The sequence below is a fragment of the Salmo salar genome, chromosome ssa02 (assembly GCF_905237065.1).
Source record: "Salmo salar chromosome ssa02, Ssal_v3.1, whole genome shotgun sequence".
Lineage (NCBI taxonomy): Eukaryota > Metazoa > Chordata > Actinopteri > Salmoniformes > Salmonidae > Salmo > Salmo salar.
In genome coordinates this window covers 50882420-50901695 of record NC_059443.1, presented here as the reverse complement: position 1 = coordinate 50901695, position 19276 = coordinate 50882420, and the positions used below count along the sequence as shown (strand labels likewise).

At 42.8% G+C, this 19276-nt stretch overlaps 1 protein-coding gene across 3 annotated transcripts in view; it reads right to left on the bottom strand.

Annotated features, from left to right (window-relative positions):
* Positions 1-471: 471 nt before the first annotated feature.
* The window catches only part of LOC106585283 (uncharacterized), a 38919-nt gene continuing 20114 nt past the window's right edge, over positions 472-19276 (bottom strand). For all 3 annotated transcript variants that reach the window (XM_014171344.2, XM_014171360.2, XM_045705496.1), the window contains 10 exons: positions 15525-15674; positions 15093-15302; positions 14660-14806; positions 14046-14198; positions 9269-9486; positions 8895-9078; positions 8562-8720; positions 7841-8176; positions 2572-4299; positions 472-2152 (listed from right to left, as the gene is read on the bottom strand). In XM_014171344.2, coding sequence (XP_014026819.2) covers positions 2596-4299; positions 7841-8176; positions 8562-8720; positions 8895-9078; positions 9269-9486; positions 14046-14198; positions 14660-14806; positions 15093-15302; positions 15525-15674 — 3261 coding nt within the window. In that variant the 3' untranslated portion in view covers positions 472-2152; positions 2572-2595. The remainder of the gene's footprint in view (positions 2153-2571; positions 4300-7840; positions 8177-8561; positions 8721-8894; positions 9079-9268; positions 9487-14045; positions 14199-14659; positions 14807-15092; positions 15303-15524; positions 15675-19276) is intronic.

The following is a 19276-nucleotide window of genomic DNA, read 5'->3' as shown; positions in this document are numbered from 1 at the left end:
CGTTAACTCTCGGTTGTTCTCTGAGATGTCAATCATCACTTGTAATTACTGAAACATAGACACAAATAATGCAGAAAGAATGAGTCAAATCATACAGAATACAGTAATGAAAACATGAGCATAAGTAATAGTAGTGACACATTATCTTTCCAGCACTGCTCGACAATGAATCCACATTGGTCCACATTGTGTCCACATAAAGTAGCCTATCTAAATGAAGGCTCTTAAATGGTCCATTACTGGCCCCAACTGGAAGTTTGCACAGCCACGAATTGGACTACAAGTTGTCTTGCTTTTTGTAACAATAATAAAGTGAATATATCTGAGCCTGACCATCTAAAATGTCTACTCCTAAAGGAAATCTTCCTAGATACTTCAAATTCATTGAAATAGTATGAGAGGTTGAACATCTTCTTGATAACCTGAAATAAGTTTCTCTATTACAACTAATAAACTGACAAACCACTTCAATTCAATATGAACAGAGACTGCAAATTCTTTGCTTTATTTATTTTTTCTTTACAAAAGTGATTACAATTATAAATGATAGTCTACTGTACAGCAGATTAAAATGGGTATCAATGGCAGTTCTTTATGTGCCCTGCATGCAATTCATACACAGTTGAAAGAAATTAGACACCAAGTGGCATTAAAGAGTCAGAGCAAATACATGTTGATCATCTTGTATGGTATTCAATGGGGTAAGTCTATTCAGTTCAGTGTATTGCACTATTTGTGACCCTGCATCAAGTGTCTGATTGCTTCAATACAGTAATGTGTATTGTTTTATGTTGTATCAGGCAGTCAAGTCATGGTAACAGCCAGTAACCAATGGAAAGAGTCACAAAGAAGATTGTAGTGCTTCGGCCCTCCATTGGCCATTGACATCCATCAATTATTGAGTGGAAGTACATCTTTGGTATGGGACGTTTGGTATGGGATGTCCTGACTCTCTGTGGTCTCTAAAGATCCCATGGCACTTATACGAGTAGGGGTGTTAACCCCGATGTCCTGGCTAAATTCCCAATCTGGCCCTCATACCATCATGGCCACCTAATCATCCCCAGCTTCCAATTGGCTCATTCATCCCCCCTCTCCCATGTAACTATTCCCCAGGTCGTTGCTGTAAATGAGAATGTGTTCAACTTACCTGGTAAAAAAAAAGGTTGAGGATACCTAGTCAAAATCACAGGTAAGAGTTTAATATGGGGAATTCTAGCTAATTTCCCTTATTGAAGAAGAGTACATTCATGACTACTTTGGTCTTGTATGGATGTTTTCAGTCTCCTGTAGTGAGATTCTTGCAGACTGCTTGCAGGTGGTGTAAAGTACTTCAGTATTTTGGGGGGGATATCTGTACTTTACTATTTATATTTTTGCCAACTTTTAATTTTTCCTTCACTACATTCCTAAAGAAAATAATGTACTTTTTACTTCATACATTTTCCCTGACACCCAAAGTACTTGTTACATTTTGACAGGAAAATGGTCCAATTCACAAGAGAACATCCCTGGGCATCCCTTATGCCTCTGATCTGGCAGACTCACTAAACACACATGCTTTGTTTGTAAATTGTGTCTGGGGTTGGATTGTGCCCCTGGCTATCTGTCAATTAAAACATTTGTTTTATTATTGTGCCATCTGGTTTGCTTAATATAAGGAATTTGAAATTGTATATTCTTTTACTTTTGATACTTAAGTACATTTTAGCAATTCAATTTACTTTTGATACTTAAGTATATTTAAAACCAAATACCTTTGGACTTTTACTCAAGTAATATTTTACTGGGTGACTTTTACTTGAGTCATTTTCTATTAAGGTATGACAATTGAGTACTTTTTCCACCACTGCTGCTTGCACACGATAGTCCTCCAATGTCACTGAGACAATGTGAAGTAAAAGTCCATTTGGAGTCAAGGTTGGAAAAGGGGGAGAATAAACTGATCATAGATCTGGGTCTGAATCCCACAAAGCATCTCAGAGTAGGAGTGCTGATCTAGGATCTGTCATATAATCTTATTCATTATGCTCTAAAAAGGCAAACTAATCCTAGATCAGCACTCCTACTCTGAGACGCTATAAATTTAGGGCCACTTTAATCTCTGGCTGGTTGGTCACTGGTCTGTGCTTCAGTGTGGCATGGGCACCACCTGGTGGGAGAAGAAGGAACATCATGAGAATACATTGAAGATTAATATTGAGTTGTTCAAGGCAAAACCAGATTCAATCTATTTCAGACAATTGTTCACTCAGAATGTTCAGGCTGTATCAAAGGGTGATATCTGTGTTAAAACAGACATGCATACACTTCAAGCTTTTCCTAATGCAGTGTCCATGTAGAACTTGATTTAGAATTGAAATGTAAAAGTCTGAAATCTAAATCAATGTTACTTATTTACTTAGGCTACACTTTGCAGTATGAAATCAGTTGGTTTGTGTGTAGAAATATTAATGCAAGAATGTATGTATATTACACTATTGCAGATGCATTCTGTGTGTGTGTGTGTGTGTTTTTTTTTTGTGCAGATATATACAAATATAAGATGGACACTTTTGTTGATCTACATACCTCATATTTTTAGACCACAGTAATTCAAGGCGCTCTTTCCCGGTCTGTGCCATTCCAAATATCCTCCAGCTCCTCTTCCTCCTCCTCAAACTGCCAATGATCAGGATGAATATGATCTGGTTCTCTTTTGGGTGAAGTTTCTTTTTCCAATACCGTCATTGGTGCGGAGCTGTCGGAGCACACGCAACAGTTGTCCTCAGAGCACACAATGACTCGTCCAGACCTGCGCACACCCACCCATGTGGAGTCTTCAGACACAGTAGACAAGACCTTGATCTCTACAACTCGAAGTGCACTTTGGAAAGTGAATTGCCTCTTCGCAGAAGGGAAGTATATGTGGTTATTGAGGTCTTGAATCTTAGTGTGAACACTTAAACAGTTGTGCTTGTGGTTCTGTGACGGTTCAGTGCGGGTGTGGTCATGCATCATCGAGATGCTGCAGTTTGGTTCAGTGCATTGCTTGTTAGAGTCCAAAATGCCCATTGGAATAGAAATCTCAACCTTATCCTCATCGTGGATACCAACAGTGCTGGAGAAAATGTTCTCATGTCCAGCAGCAAGGGCAGGACTTCTTGTGGCGCATCTTAGGTCGTGATAGACGTCATCTTTCTCGGGTAGCGAGATACATTGGACCAAAAGAGAAACAGACTCTGCGCTGACCTTCTGCGAGTCCTGCCTTGCTGTTTCGCAGCTCCTTTCCTCTTTTGGACTGAGGGCGAATGTATGTCCAATCACTTTGTGAGTCTGACTGAGTGTGTTTGAGTCTGCCAATTTGTCTAGATTCAAAGGTGGACCATTTTGACCAGCAAAGTCCCCTGTTTCGCAGATACCTTCCTCCCCTGGACTGAGGGTGAAATTCTGCCCAATCACTTTCTGAGTTGGACTGAGTGTATTTGATCCTGACGGTCTACACAGAATCGAAGGTGAACCATTCGGACTGTCATGTTCCCCATCAGCTTCAAGATGCCTTTCCTTCTCTGGACTGAGGGCGAAAGTCTGTCCAATTACTTTGGACAATACGTGAGTCTGACCGAGTGTGTTTGAGCACGATGGTCTATACAGATTCAAAGGTGGACCGGCATGGTCCTCATTGGCTTCAAAAGGCACTTTCTCAGTTGTGAGGTCTTTTGCACCCATCTGTGAGATTTTCCCCCAATCCTTGGGCAGGTCAAAACTCAACATCGACCCAAGAGGGATAACGCCATAGTGGCTCTTGTCTTGCCTAATGGTCATCTCATTGGGTCCATGCAAGAAATGCCCCTGGATGGTAGGAACGGTAGGAATGCTTGACGTGTCTGAAGAGTTTCCATCTATGACACTCACCACAGAATTATTTTTTATATACAGTTGGAGTTCTGTATTAACTGGACTCCCTTGTGTGGCATGGCATTCCTTCTTATCCTCCAGTGGCCAGGTGTAGGCTCTGTGTGTGGCACCGATGGGCACGATAGTAACCCCCTCCGGCTTGGGCATTCCGACAATGCCAGTCACAGTGTGCCTGTGTGTAATTTTCTTCCTCCTCTTCATCGGTCCCTTCAGGTTTAAGGTAGAGGTGGAACTGGTTCTGGGTAAGGTGGGGAGCAAGACGGTCCTGACTTGGGGTATGAAAGTAGCGTTGGTCGAGCTTGTGGAAACGGTGTTTGACACGTGGCTCGTGTCTGTGATTTGAGGCGATGCCACCTCTTCAAAAACAGGACTTCCATCTGTGACTTGCAGATAAGTGCTCACCTGAAAAAAGATGAAGATAATTGGATGTATTAAAATACAAAACTCTGCAAAATGTGACTTTCATTATCCTTGAAGTTAAATGCTTATGCAACCATGATCAAAGACATCTTAGATTAATTTAATGAAGAACCAATTTGATACTCGTGCAAACTTGATGAAATATGTAGTTGATTCTGTAGGAAAATACTGTACGTTATTTTAAGACATCACTTCAGCTGCAAGCTTTCAAAATGGGATCACACATTCTGCGAACCTTATCAAAATCACATGGAGATGAGGTGGTCTCATACCCAGCTGCAGTGGCAATGGCTTGACCTTGACTAATCCACTGAGTGTGAGCCAAGTTGATGAAACACCACTTCTGGAATGGGGGACCTTACAGAAATCTTACAGCACATTCCTTTACTAATAGCTGCTCTAAGCCATTAGGATCAGCTCTCTCTATCCCAGTCCAAATCTAAAGCTTTTTAAGATAAACACAATATAAATGTGCTGAATGTCTTGAGGTTCTACTAGATGTTTTGTGTTATTAGCTGTGGGGATGGGTTTATCGGCCTTGAAATACACCGGCCAAAAGTATGTGGACACCTGCTCGTCGAACATCTCGTTCTAAAATTATGGGCATTAATATGGTGTTGGTCCCCACCTTTGCTGCTATAACAGCCTCCACTCTTCTGGGAAGGCTTTTCACTAGATGTTGGAACATTGCCGCGGGGACTTGCTTCCATTCAGCAATAAGAACATTAGCGAGGTCGTGCACTGATTAAACCTGGCTTGCAGTCGGCATTCCAATTCATCCTAAAGGTGTTCGATGGGGTTGAGTTCAGGGCTTTCTGCAGACCAGTCAAGTTCTTCCACACCGATCTCGACAAACCATTTCTGTATGGACCTCACTTTGTGCACGGGGCATTGTCATGCTTAAACTGGAAAGGGCCTTCCCCAAACTGTTGCCACAAAGTTGAAGGCAACCAATCATCTAGAACAGGGGTGGGCAACTTCAATCCTCTGGGGCCTGATTGGTGTCACACTTTTTCCTACATCCCTAGCAAACACAGCTGATTAATCAAATTGCATTCTAAACTGAAGATCATGATTAGGTGATTATTGGAGTCAGGTGTATTAGCTGGGGCAAAACTGTGACACCAATCAGGCCCCATAGGACTGGAATTGCCCACTCCTGGTCTAGAGTGTCATTGTATGCTGTAGGGTTAAGATTTCCCTTCCCTGTAGCTAAGGGGCCTAGGCTGAACCATGAAAAACAGCCCCAGACCATTATTCCTCCTCCCCCAAACTTTACAGTTGGCACTATGCATTGGGGCAAGTAGCGTTCTCCGGTATCCACCAAACCCCGATTTGTTTGTCGGATTGCCAGATGGTGAAGTGTGTGTGTGCGGCTGCTCGGCCATGGAAATCCATTTCATGAAGCTCCCGACAAACAGTTATAGTGCTGACGTAGCTTCCAGAGGCAGTTTAGAACTCGGTAGTGAATGTTACAACCATGGACAGACGATTTTTCCGCGCTTCAGCAATCAGCGGTCCGTTCTGTGAGGTTGTGGGGCCTACCACTTCGCGGCTGAGCTGTTGTTGCTCCTAGACGTTTCCACTTACAGTTGACCAGGGCAGCTCTAGCAGGGCAGACATTTTTAAAACGGACTTGTTTGGAAGGTGGCATCCTATGACGGTGCCACATTGAAAGTCACTGAGCTCTTCAGTGTGAGCCATTCTACTGCCAATGTTTGTCTATGGACATTGCATGGCTGTGTGCTCAATTTTATACACCTGTTAGCAACAGGTGTGGCTGAAATAGCTGAATCCACTAATTTGAAGGGGTGTCCACATACATTTGGCCATGTGGTGCATTTGTGCCTTTTAGGTAGACTTGACAGTATAACATCATTTTACACGTTGGGTCAACTACCTGCTTACAGACATCTATAGCAACATAATTCAAATCTGACTGTTGTCAAAAACTGCATCCTCCCTTTAATTTGGTTGATGTTGTCTTGTGGTATGTAGATATGAATATGTGGTGATCCTAAACGATATCATAACCGCCATCGATAAGAGACATTACTGTGCAGACGTATTCATCGACCTGGCTAAGGCTTTCTACTCTGTCAATCACAACATTCTTATTGGCAGACTCAACGGCCTTGGTTTCTCAAATGATTGCCACGCTTGGTTCACCAACTACTTCTCCGATAGAGTTCAGTATGTCAAATCGGAGGGCCTGTTGTCCGGACCTCTGGCAGTCTCTATGGGGGGCCACAGGGTTCAATTCTCGGTCCGACTCTTCTCTGTATACATCAATGATGTCACTCTCGCTGCTGGTGATTCTTTGATCCACCTCTACGCAGACGACACCATTCTGTATACATCTGGCCCTTCTTTGGACACTGTGTTAACTAACCTCCAGACGAGCTTCAATGCCATACAACTCTCCTTCCGTGGCCTCCAACTGCTCTTAAATGCAAGTAAAACTAAATGCATGCTCTTCAACCGTTCGCTGCCCGCACCTGCCCGCCCGTTCTGACTTAGAATATGTGGACAACTACAAATACCTAGGTGTCTGGTTAGACTGTAAACTCTCCTTCCAGACTCACATTAAACATCTCATATCCAAAATTAAATCTACAAATCGGCTTCCTATTTCACAACAAAGCATCCTTCACTCATGCTGCCAAACATACCCTCGTAAAACTGACTATCCTACCGATCCTAGACTTCGGCGATGTCATTTACAAAATAGCCTCCAACGAATAGCCTCCTCTACTCAACAAATTGAACAGCGCCATCCGTTTTGTCACCAAAGCCCCATATACTACCCACCACTGCGACCTGTATGCTCTCGTTGGCTGGCCCTCGCTTCATACTCGTCGCCAAACCCACTGGCTCCAGGTCATCTACAAGTCTCTGCTAGGTAAAGCCCCGCCTTATCTCAGCTCACTGGTCACCATAGCAGCACCCACCCGTAGCACGCGCTCCAGTAGGTATATCTCACTGGTCACCCCCAAAGCCAATTCTTCCTTTGGGCGGCTCTCCTTCCAGTTCTCTGCTGCCAATGACTGGAACGAACTGCTAAACTCTCTGAAGCTGGAGACTCTTACGTCCCTCACTAGCTTTAAGCACCAGCTGTCAGAGCAGCTCACAGATCACTGCACCTGTACACAACTCATCTGTAAATAGCCCATCCAACTACCTCATCCCCATACTGTATTTATTTATTTATCTTGCTCCTTTGCACCCCAGTATCTCTACTTGCACATTCATCTTCTGCACACCCTACCATTCCAGTGTTGAATTGCTATATTGTATTTATTGCCTTAACTCCCTTATCCTACCTCATTTGCACATGCTGTATATAGATTTTTCTACTGTATTATTGATTGTATGTTTGTTTATTCCATGTGTTACTCTGTGTTGTTGTATGTGTCGAACTGCTTTGCTTGATCTTGGCCAAGTCGCAGTTACAAATGAGAACTTGTTCTCAACTAGCCTATCTGGTTAAATATTATTATTATTTTTTTAAATCGGTACTCACCCTATGCACAGGTTCCACTGCCTGCCTTGGCTCCACTGGCCCCTGTTGCAGACTGCCCTCTGGTGGCTGTTGGTCAAAACTGAGGATGAGGTTGATGCTGCTGCCCAGTGGGGTGACAGTAGCACAGGGCTCTTCGAGGATAATGCTGGGCGAGTTGACTGCCACAGCCAAGGGGACGTGTGGTGTGACGTTTACCAGCTTGGCAAAGTTTTCTCCATGGTGACCTATCCCCGGTTGGGATTTTTGTGGTCCTTCAAACCGGCTCGCCACCATCAGCCTTTGCTTTGTGGACAGTCTTTCCGAGGACTTGTTGTGTTCTGCCAGAGAGGATAGATTCTGCAAAGAAAACCAAAGATTTTGTTCAATAACTTCTATTTCAGGTATTTTTTTAAATTATTTTGAGGTTTTGTGCAATAAGCCTTGATCCTTAGGAGCATATTTTGCCAAGATTTGGGCAGGTTGAATATCGTCAGAAAGCACTTGGTCTTCTATACACATTAAACATATACACATTACACATCTATACATTAGCTTCACCACAGCAATGTAGTTCAGTGCATTAAATGTGTCTAATTCTAATAGAGAACAGTGGTATTGTTCTGAAATAATTTGTTATAACAAAGAAATATCGTATTGACGTGAAAGCAGGGATATCCTTTTTTAATTTAAATTTTATTTATTATTATAATACGTTTTTTAGGGGGAAACAGGGATATCCTACCTGGGGTTGACCTTGTGAAAATCTGGTTGCGTCTCCCTGAGGGGCATCACTTCTTCTTGAATCCCTTGACCTCTCCCGACCCAGCTGGTCTTTCTGTGCCCTCCAATACACCAGAATCCATCCCAGCATGCTTTGCAGTTCCTCAGTCCTCTCCTTTATCTGTAGAAACAGTTGCCAGATATTTTCAGTCTCTTCTAATGGTTGGGTCATTGGGGTTTGTGCAACTAGACTAGTTCCATTTTTAAAATAAAATAATTTAATTAATCAGTCTTTTCAAAGGCTGTGGTCCACAGGGCAAAATATGTTTGTGACTCCTGTTGTAAAAGATCTCACAATATCTGCCAAGTGATGTCGCTCCTTGATAAGCTTCTGCCCAGCAGCAGCGAGCTTGTCAAACTCGTCGAACTTCTGCTCTATTCTCAGATCTAGCTCAGATGGAACACTTGATTCTGCCAATCTCCACTGCTGGGCTGAAGCCTCTGAGAAAATGCAAGTCTGCGTGTCCTCTGTCCATGAGCTGTAGGGGAGAGAGAGAGGGGGTGGGAGGAGCTCAGTAGGTAAATTAGTTATTACAATAAGCATTCATGAGCACTAAACATATACATGTACATTAATCAGGACAAAACAGGTACAACATTCCAGTTGTACCAAGAACCAATTGTACCAAGAACAATATTTGACATCATACTGTATGTGTAATCCCTCACATCATGGCCAGGTAGGCCCTAAGAAAGTCTTGCAGTTGCCGAAATTGTTGGAGGTTGCATTGGTTCTCTGCCATGCTCCAGCCCAACTCCTGCCAAGCTTGCTGGGTCGCATGGACGTCCTCCCCCAAAGCCCCTGCCATCTCAGGTAGGAGGACCTGTAGTTGCGAAGCCAGTCTCTCCAACTCCTCCACCTCCTCTTTTATGACCTGATAGTCCCTCTGAAAGAAGATCATACTGTATGTTTTATACTGTATGTGGAACAATTACACTTTCGCAGGTGACTTGAATATTCTTGTATCGGAGTTTAAGCCTGACAGGCTCAAAACCAATCCAATTTAGCGAGTTCTGAACTAATAACGCCTGTCATAATCTTATGATAGATAATGGACATAGGGTTGCATTCTGCTATGAAAACAAAATCTATATTTTTTTCTGGTCTTTCAATCTACAGAGGGATACCATGGCTAGTATGATTGAACTCATCATGTATCATGACTGGATAGCCAAGCTTACACTATTGACAGCTTATGCTGGATAGTTTGAGAGAACTATCCCTTTATTAATGATGTTTGAAATTTTAACACAGGTGTAGTCTATGAATCTGAGATGAGATCTGACAATTCTAGTGTTTTTTTTAATACAATGCTATGGAGCGTTAAAGCAAGCTGAAGCATACACAATATCTCTGAAGACGGACTATACAGTGCATTCAGAAAGTATTCAGACCCCTTGACTTTTTCCACATTTTGTTACGTTACAGCCCTATTCACATTTTTTTTTGCAAATGTATTAAATAAAACATTGAATCATAACATTTACATAAGTATTCATACCCTTTATTCAGTACTTTGTTAAAGCACCTTTGGCAGCGATTACAGCCTGAATTCTTCTAGGATATGATGCCTTAAGCTTGGCACACCTGTATTTGTGGAGTTTCTCTCATTCTTCTCTGCAGATCCTCTCAAGCGCTGTCAGGTTGGATGTGGAGCGTTGCAACATCTATTTTCAAGTCTCTCCAGAGATGTTCGATCAGATTCAAGTCCGGTCTTTGGCTGGGCCACTCAAGGACATTCAGAGACTTGTCCCGAAGCCACTCCTACGCTGTCTTGGCTGTGTGCTTAGGGTCGTTGTCCTGTTGGAAGGTGAACCTTCGCCCCATTCTAAGGCCCTGAGTGCTCTGGAGCAGGATTTCATCAAGAATCTCTCTGTACTTTGCTCCATTCATCTTTCCCTCGATCCTGACTAGTCTCCCAGTCCCTGCCTCTGAAAAACATCCCCACAGCATGATGCTGCCACCACCATTCTTCACCTTAGGGATGGTGTCAGGATTCTTCCAGACATGACGCTTGGCATTCAGACCAAAGATTTCAATCTTGCTTACATCAGACCAGAGAATCTTGTTTCTCATGGTCAGAGTCCTTTAGGTGCCTTTTGGAAAACTCCCAAGCAGGGTGTCATGTGCCTTTTACTGAGGAGTGGCTTCCGTCTGGCCACTCTACCATAAAAGCCTGATTGGTAGAGTGCTGTAGAGATGGTTGTCCTCGTGGAAGATTCTCCCATCTCCACAGTGAAACTTTGGAACTCTGTCAGAGTGACCATCAGGTTCTTGGTCACCTCCCTGACCAAGGACCTTCTCCCCCGATTGCTCAGTTTGGCCGGGTGGCCAGCTCTAAGAAGAGTCTTGGTGGTTCCAAACTTCTTCCATTTTAGAATGATGGAAGTCACTGTGTTCTTGGGGACCTTCAACGCTGCAGAATTGTTTTCATGTCCTTCCTCAGATCTGTGCCTCGACACAATACTGTCTCGGAGCTCTACGGACAATTCCTTCGACCTCACGGCTTGGTTTTTGCTCTGACATGCACTGTCAACTGTGGGACCTTATATAGACAGGTGTGTGCCTTTCCAAATCATGTCCAATCAATTCAATTGACCACAGGTGGACTCCAATCAAGTTGTAGAAACATCTCAAGGATGATCAATGGAAACAGGATGTGCCTGAGCTCAATTTCAGAGCAAAAGGTCTGAATACTTATGTAAATAAGGTATTTCTGTTTTTTATTTTGAATACATTTACAAACATTTCTAAAACCCTGTTTTGACATTGTTATTATGAAGTATTGTGTGAAGATTGATGAGGGAAAAAAATAAGGAATAAGGCTGTAACGTAACAAAATGTGAAAAATGTCTGGGGGTCTGGATACTAGGTAGAGTTGCAAAGAAAAAGCCATATCTCAGACTGGCCAAAAAATATGAAAGATTAAGATGGGCAAAAGAACACAGACACTGGACAGAGGAACTCTGCCTAGAAGGCCAGCATCCCGGAGTCGCCACTTCACTGTTGACGTTGAGACCGGTGTTTTGCGGGTACTATTTAATGAAGCTGATAGTTGAGGACTTGTGAGGCGTCTGTTTCTCAAACTAGACACTCTAATGTACTTGTCCTCTTGCTCAGTTGTGCACCGGAGCCTCCCACTCATCTTTCTATTCTGTTTAGAGTCAGTTTGCGCTGTTCTGTGAAGGGAGTAGTACACAGCGTTGTACCAGATCTTCAGTTTCTTGGCAATTTCTCGCATGGAATAGCCGTCATTTCTCAGAACAAGATTAGACTAACGAGTTTCAGAAGAAAGTACTTTGTTTCTGGCCATTTTGAGCCTGTAATCAAACCCACAAATTCTGACGCTCCAGTTACTCAACTAGTCTAAAGAAGGCCAGTTTTATTGCTTCTTTAATTAGCACAACAGTTTTCAGCTGTGCTAACATAATTGCAAAAGGGTTTTCTAATGATCAATTAGCCTTTTAAAATAATAAACTTGGATTAGCTAACACAACGTGCCATTGGAACACAGGATTGATGGTTTCTGATAATGGGCCTCTGTACACCTATGTAGATATTCCATTAAGAATCTGCCGTTTCTAGCTACAATAGTCATTCACAACATTAACAATGTTACACTGTATTTCTGATCAATTTGATGTTATTTTAATGGCCATAAAATTAGCAAGGACAAAAACAAGGACATTTCTAAGTGACTCTAAACTTTTGAACAGTAGTGTGTATATATGTATAAAAATATACAATACTAGTCAAAAGTTTGGACACCTACTCATGCAAGGGTTTTTCTTTATTTTGACTATTTTCTACATTGTAGAATAATAGTGAAGACATCAAAACTATGAAATAACACATGGAATCATATAGTAACCAAAAAACTGTTAAACAGATCAAAATAAATGTTATATTTGAGATTCTTCAAAGTAGCCACCCATTGCCTTTGACAGCTTTGCACACTCTTGGCATTCGCTCAACCAGCTTCATGGGGTAGTCACCTGGAATGCATTTCAATTAACACGTGTGCCTTGTTAATTTGTGGAATTTATTTCCTTCTTAATGTGTTTGAGCCAATCAGTTGTGTTGTGACAAGGTAGGGGTGGTATACAGAAGATAACCCCATTTTGTAAAAGACCAAGTCCATATTATGGCAAGAACAGCACAAATAAGCAAAGAGAAACAACAGTCCATTACTTTAAGACATTCAGGTCAGTCAATACGGAAAATGTCAAGAACTTTGAAAGTTTCTTCAAGTGCATTTGCAAAAACTATCCAACGCTATGATGAAACTGGCTCTCATGAGGACCACCACAGGAATGGAAGACCCAGAGTTACCTCTGCTGCAGAGGATAAGCTCATTAGCCTCAGAAATTGCAGCCCAAATAAATGCTTCACAGAGTTCAAGTAACAGACACATCTCAACATCAACTGTTCAGAGGAGACTGCGTGAATCAGGCCTTCATGGTCGAATTGCTGCAAAGAAACTACTACTGACGGACACCAATAATAAGAAGAGACTTGCTTGGTCCAAGAAACATGAGCAATGGACTGGTGGAAATCTGTTCTTTGGTCTGATGAGTCCAAATTTGATATTTTTGGTTCCAACCACTGTGTCTTTGTGAGACGCAGAGTAGGTGAACGGATGATCTCCGCATGTGTAGTTCCCATGGTGAAGCATGGAGGAGGAGGTGTGATGGTGTGGGGGTACTTTGCTGATGACACTGTCTGTGATTTATTTAGAATTTAAGCCACACTTAACCAGCATGGCTACCACAGCATTCTGCAGTGATACACCATCCCATCTGGTTTGCACTTAGTAGGACTATCATTTGTTTTTCAACAGGACAATGACCAACACACCTCCAGTCTGTGTAAGGGCTAATTTACCAAGAAGGAGAGTGATGGAGTACTGCATCAGATGACCTGGCCTCCACAATCACCCGACCTCAACCCAATTGTGATGGTTTGGGATGAGTTGGACCACAGAATGTAGGAAAAGCAGCCAACAATTGCTCAGCATATGTGGGAACTCCTTCAAGACTGTTGGAAAATCATTCCAGGTGAAGCTGGTTGAGAGAATGTCAAGAGTGCGCAAAGCTGTCATCAAGGTAAAGGGTGGCTACTCAGACTCTTCGAAAATATTAAATATATTTTAATTTGTTTAAGACTTTTTTGGTTACTACATGATAGTAAAAATAAAGAAAAACCCTTGAATGAGTAAGTGCGTCCAAACTTTTGACTGGTACACTATCAGATTACAGGTCCTGGGAATCAAACCCACTATCCTGGCGTTGCAAGCACCATACTCTAACAACTGAGCTATAGAGGACCACATCCAAATAAAAAAACTGTTCAATCAACTCCTACCTGACTCATAAGTTCTTGGATGTCTTGACTTTGATAGAGAGAATGTCCTATTTTTAACACACATACATATACTGTATATACCTCTAACTCATCCTGTTGCTCCTGCAGTCCCTCGAGTTCAGAACTATAGGGCTCACATCTGACCGCCATGTCTGTCTCATTGTCCAGAATGTCCATGCTGAGCTCTGCACACCTGGACAAGAGCTGGTTGATGTGCAGCTTCAGTGTTGATTGCTAGTAGAGGAGAGGAGAGGAAAGGAGAGAAGAGAGGAGATTTTATTTTAGCCAATAGGTAAAAAAAGTACTATTTGTGCTTGTAGAGTTTCGCAAACTGAACAATAGTAACAGAAACAACCTGACTTTACTAGCATTGACTGGTTACACTACTTCATCCAGTCAATGCTAGTAAAATCAGGCTGTTTCTGTTTCTGTTACTGTTCAGTTTGTGAAAATCTACAAGCACAGTGTGCAAATTTGTGGTGTTTTTTATGTTAAAAGCAACAGAAAATAATAATATAATATATGCCATTTAGCAGACACTTTTATCCAAAGGGACTTACAGTCATGCATGCATATTTTACTTACGGGGGTTCCTGGGAATCAAACCCACTATCCTGGCGTTGCAAGCACCATGCTCTACCAACTGAGCTACAGAGGACCACATCCAAATAAAAAACTGTTAAGTCAACTCCTACCTGACTTATAAGTTCTTGAGTGTCTTGACTTTGACAGAGGGAATGTCCTCTTTTCTCCACTGCTTCACCAAGATCCTCCAGGACCCCCACCAATTCCTCCATAGGGTGGTCCATGCACCCCTGGTCATCCATTTGTCCAGTAAGGGTCTGCCATGATACTCAAATTAATTACTCAGTATTTTGGTAGATTGTGGTTGTATTAATCTAATTCAGTTATCTGATGATAGAATTGGAGTGTGGTTAGCTTTGCCTGCAAGGCCAGTGACCATGTCTTGTTGAGGTCTAATGGGAGTTTTAGTGGGAGTGTATGTATCTAGAAAAAAAACACACCCCACCTTCCTTTTACGGAGGTTTGAGGAAACAGAGTTGCAAAGAAGGACATTAATAAAGTGGCATTGGAAAACCACGTAAACGGATAAAGCTGAAACCTTACCTGTTCCTCTACCTCACAATGATCAAAGTTTTCATCCTGGTCAAGACACCTAAGCAGCTCTGTCAGCATTCCTCTGTCATTTTCCTCCAATGTCTCAGAGAGATCCTTGACATCTGGGACGCTCCAGAATTCCACGTTTTCCGTGGTTGCCCTGTATTCTGACATGGGTCCTTCGAGCCGATCCTTGTCTGTCTCATGATTGTCATCCCTCTACAAAGGATAGCATGGATTTGTCTTCAATGCTGCATAAATTGCCTTCTGGGGACCAAAGAGTGTCTCAGAATAGGAGTGCTGATCTGGGATCAGGTCCCCCTATCCATATAATCGTATTAATGTGATGTAAAATACATAACTGATCCTACATCAGCACTCCTACTTTGAGACACTATGAATACAGGCCCAGATCAGTATATAGACACCAATAATCAATACCTCCAAGTTGAGCGTCTCAGAGCTGTTTGCATCAATCATGCTTCTATGATGTCTTCTCCTCAGAACTTCCCATAGTGTCTCCACTTGGCCAAGGAGGTCCTCCATCTTCACACCACCTTTGTGCTGGCCTTGGGTTGACCCTGGCTTTTCCTGTCCCAAAGCATGGAACATGAATCTTTGCTCTTGTCTATTATGTCATTTTGTAGGATAAAATAAAATATTTTCCATTTTAACGGTCACATTTATACATTTCTGAATTGTAAATTCTATTAGTGAATAGGAAAATCCCGATAATGAAAGTAATGCTCAATTTGAAACCCTTTTCCAGAATTAATGACCCAACTCCGATAGCCCCTGCAAATCTCATCATACATATACTGAACAAAAATATAAAACGCAACATGCAACAATGTCAAGGTTTCACTAAGTTACAGTTCATATAAGGAAGTCATTAAATTGAAATAAATGAATTAGGCCCTAATCTATGGATCTCACATGACTGGAAATACAGATATAGATCTGTTGGTCATAGATACCTTATCAGAAGGATCAGAAAACCAATCAGAATCTGGTGTGACCACCATTTGCCTCATGCAGTGCAACACATCTCCTTCACATAGAGTTGATCAGGCTGTTGATTGTGGCCTGTGGAATGCTGTCCCACTCCTCTTCAATGGCTGTGCAAAGTTGCTGGATATTGGCGGGAACTAGAACACGCTGTCGTATTCCCAAACATTTAATCGGTGACATATCTGGTGAGTATGCAGGCCATCGAAGAACTGGGACATTTGCATCTTCCAATAATTGTGTACAGATCCTTGCGACACAGGGCCGTGCATTTTAATGCTGAAACATGAGGTTATGGCGGCGGATGAATGGCACGACAATGGGCCTCAGGATCTCGTCATGGCATTGTTGTCTGTAGCTTATGCCTGTTGACATCAGCATAACAGCATAACCCCACTGAGACCATGGGGCACTCTGTTCACAACGTTGACATCGGCAAACTGCTCACCCACACAACGCCATACACGTTATTTGCCATCTGCCCAGTACAGTTGAAACCGGGATTCATCCGTGAAGAGCACAATTCTCCAGTATGCCAGTGGCCATGGAAGGTGAGCAGTTGCCCACTGAAGTCAGTTACAACATCGAACTGCAGTCAGGTTAAGACCCTGGTGAGGATGACGAGCACTCAGATGAGCTTCGATGAGACGGTTTCTGACAGTTTGTGCAGAATTTCTTTCGGTTGTACAAACTCATAGTTTCATCAGCTGGCCGGGTGTCTGGTCCCAGACGATCCCGCAGGTGAAGAAGCCGGATGTGGATGTCCTGGGTTGGCGTGGTTATACGTGGTCTGCGGTTGTGAGGCCGGTTGGACGTACTGCCAAATTCTCTAAAACTACGTTGGAGACGGCTTATGGTAGAGAAATGGACATTCAGCTCTGGTGGACACTCCTGCAGTCAGCATACCAATTGCACTCTCCATCAAAACTTGAAACATCTGTGGCAGTGTTGTGTGGCAAAATTGCACATTTTAGAGTGGCATTTTATTGTCCCCAGAACAATGTGGACCTATGTAATGATCAGTGGCAACCCATCATTCATGGCAGGTGGGGCAGAGCCCCACATTTGCAAAAAATATATAAATAAATGTATATACACTGTATATACACTGCTCAAAAAAATAAAGGGAACACTAAAATAACACATCCTAGATCTGAATGAATGAAATAATCTTATTAAATACTTTTTTCTTTACATAGTTGAATGTGCTGACAACAAAATCACACAAAAATAATAAAAATAACAGGCAGGCCAGTCCATAGCATCAATACCTTCCTCTTGCAGGAACTGCTGACACACTCCAGCCACATGAGGTCTAGCATTGTCTTGCATTAGGAGGAACCCAGGGCCAACTGCACCAGCATATGGTCTCACAGGGGGTCTGAGGATCTCATCTCGGTACCTAATGGCAGTCAGGCTACCTCTGGCGAGCACATGGAGGGCTGTGCGGCCCCCCAAAGAAATGCCACCCCACACCATGACTGACCCACCGCCAAACCGGTCATGCTGGAGGATGTTGCAGGCAGCAGAATGTTCTCCACGGCGTCTCCAGACTGTCACTTTTGTCACGTGCTCAGTGTGAACCTGTTTTCATCTGTGAAGAGCACAGAGCGCCAGTGGCGAATTTGCCAATCTTGGTGTTCTCTGGCAAATGCCAAACGTCCTGCACGGTGTTGGGCTGTAAGCACAACCCCCACCTGTGGACGTCGGGCCCTCATACCACCCTCATTGAGTCTGTTTCTGACCGTTTGAGCAGACACATGCACATTTGTGGCCTGCTGGAGGTCATTTTGCAGGGCTCTGTCAGTGCTCCTCCTGCTCCTCCTTGCACAAAGGTGGAGGTAGTGGTCCTGCTGCTGGGTTGTTGCCCTCCTACGGCCTCCTCCACGTCTCCTGATGTACTGGCCTGTCTCCTGGTAGCGCCTCCATGCTCTGGACACTGACAGACACAGCAAACCTTCTTGCCACAGCTCGCATTGATGTGCCATCCTGGATGAGCTGCACTACCTGAGCCACTTGTGTGGGTTGTAGACTCCGTCTCATGCTACCACTAGACTGAAAGCACCGCCAGCATTCAAAAGTGACCAAAACATCAGCCAGGAAGCATAGGAACTGAGAAGTGGTCTGTGGTTACCACCTGCAGAACCACTCCTTTATTGGGGGTGTCTTGCTAATTGCCTATAATTTCCACCTGTTGTCTATTCCATTTGCACAACAGCATGTGAAATGTATTGTCAATCAGTGTTGCTTCCTAAGTGGACAGTTTGATTTCACAGAAGTGTGATTAACTTGGAGTGACATTGTGATGTTTACGTGTTCCCTTTATTTTTTTGAGCAGTGTATTATTATTTTTTATTTTTTGGGGGGGCTTGCCTGTTTTGCATGTTATTTTGGTTGGCTCAAGGTCATTAGCCACAGAAATGACGTCAAATCACGTTCTATGTCCAGTAGCTTTGATTGGACTCATCATATTAACATCTTACTTTCATAATTTTAGCTAGCAGTCATCATCATGCTTTGTAATTCAACTCTACTGGCAAATCCTTTTTAAATCCTTGTCATATGAAGAGATATAATGAAGAGAAAATATAGATAAAACGTATCGGTGCTCATCGGCCATTGGACTTACACATTACACAACAATTTGGAAATAGCAAAATCAACAATGAGTTGTTTGGAAGGAATCAGTGATAGTTGCTAATTGCAAGCATTGCAGCTGGGAAAGTCAGACCAGGAAAATACGTTTTGAACGGTAATCCAACTCGGAATTGTAAATCATTTTTATTGATGACAAAATTTGCCAATGAAGGACCGGCGCATGCAACAAGGTGAGTCCAAAAATGTCTTATATGCTGCTGCATAATTTATGTAATATGCCAGGGTGATATGGTCAGCCATATCAGCTATGTTTTTTAAAAAGGCAGTAAACGAGGCTGGATGAATTGTTTCGTTACCAGACAAGGCTCCGCTGATAACCAGGTGTAGCGGTGGTAAGGATTCACTCCATGGTGCTGAATAGAAAGATCTGCTGTTGTGACAGCTTTATGTAGGCCCTAACAGTTTGTGGGCACCGCTTGTCGCCATTATTGTGCAATTAATGTATTGTTTAGTGTTGTGTAGTAGCTTTGCTGGCATGCATTAAAAAAAAGAAATGTTTTTGTTTGCCCCAACAAGATTTAAATGCT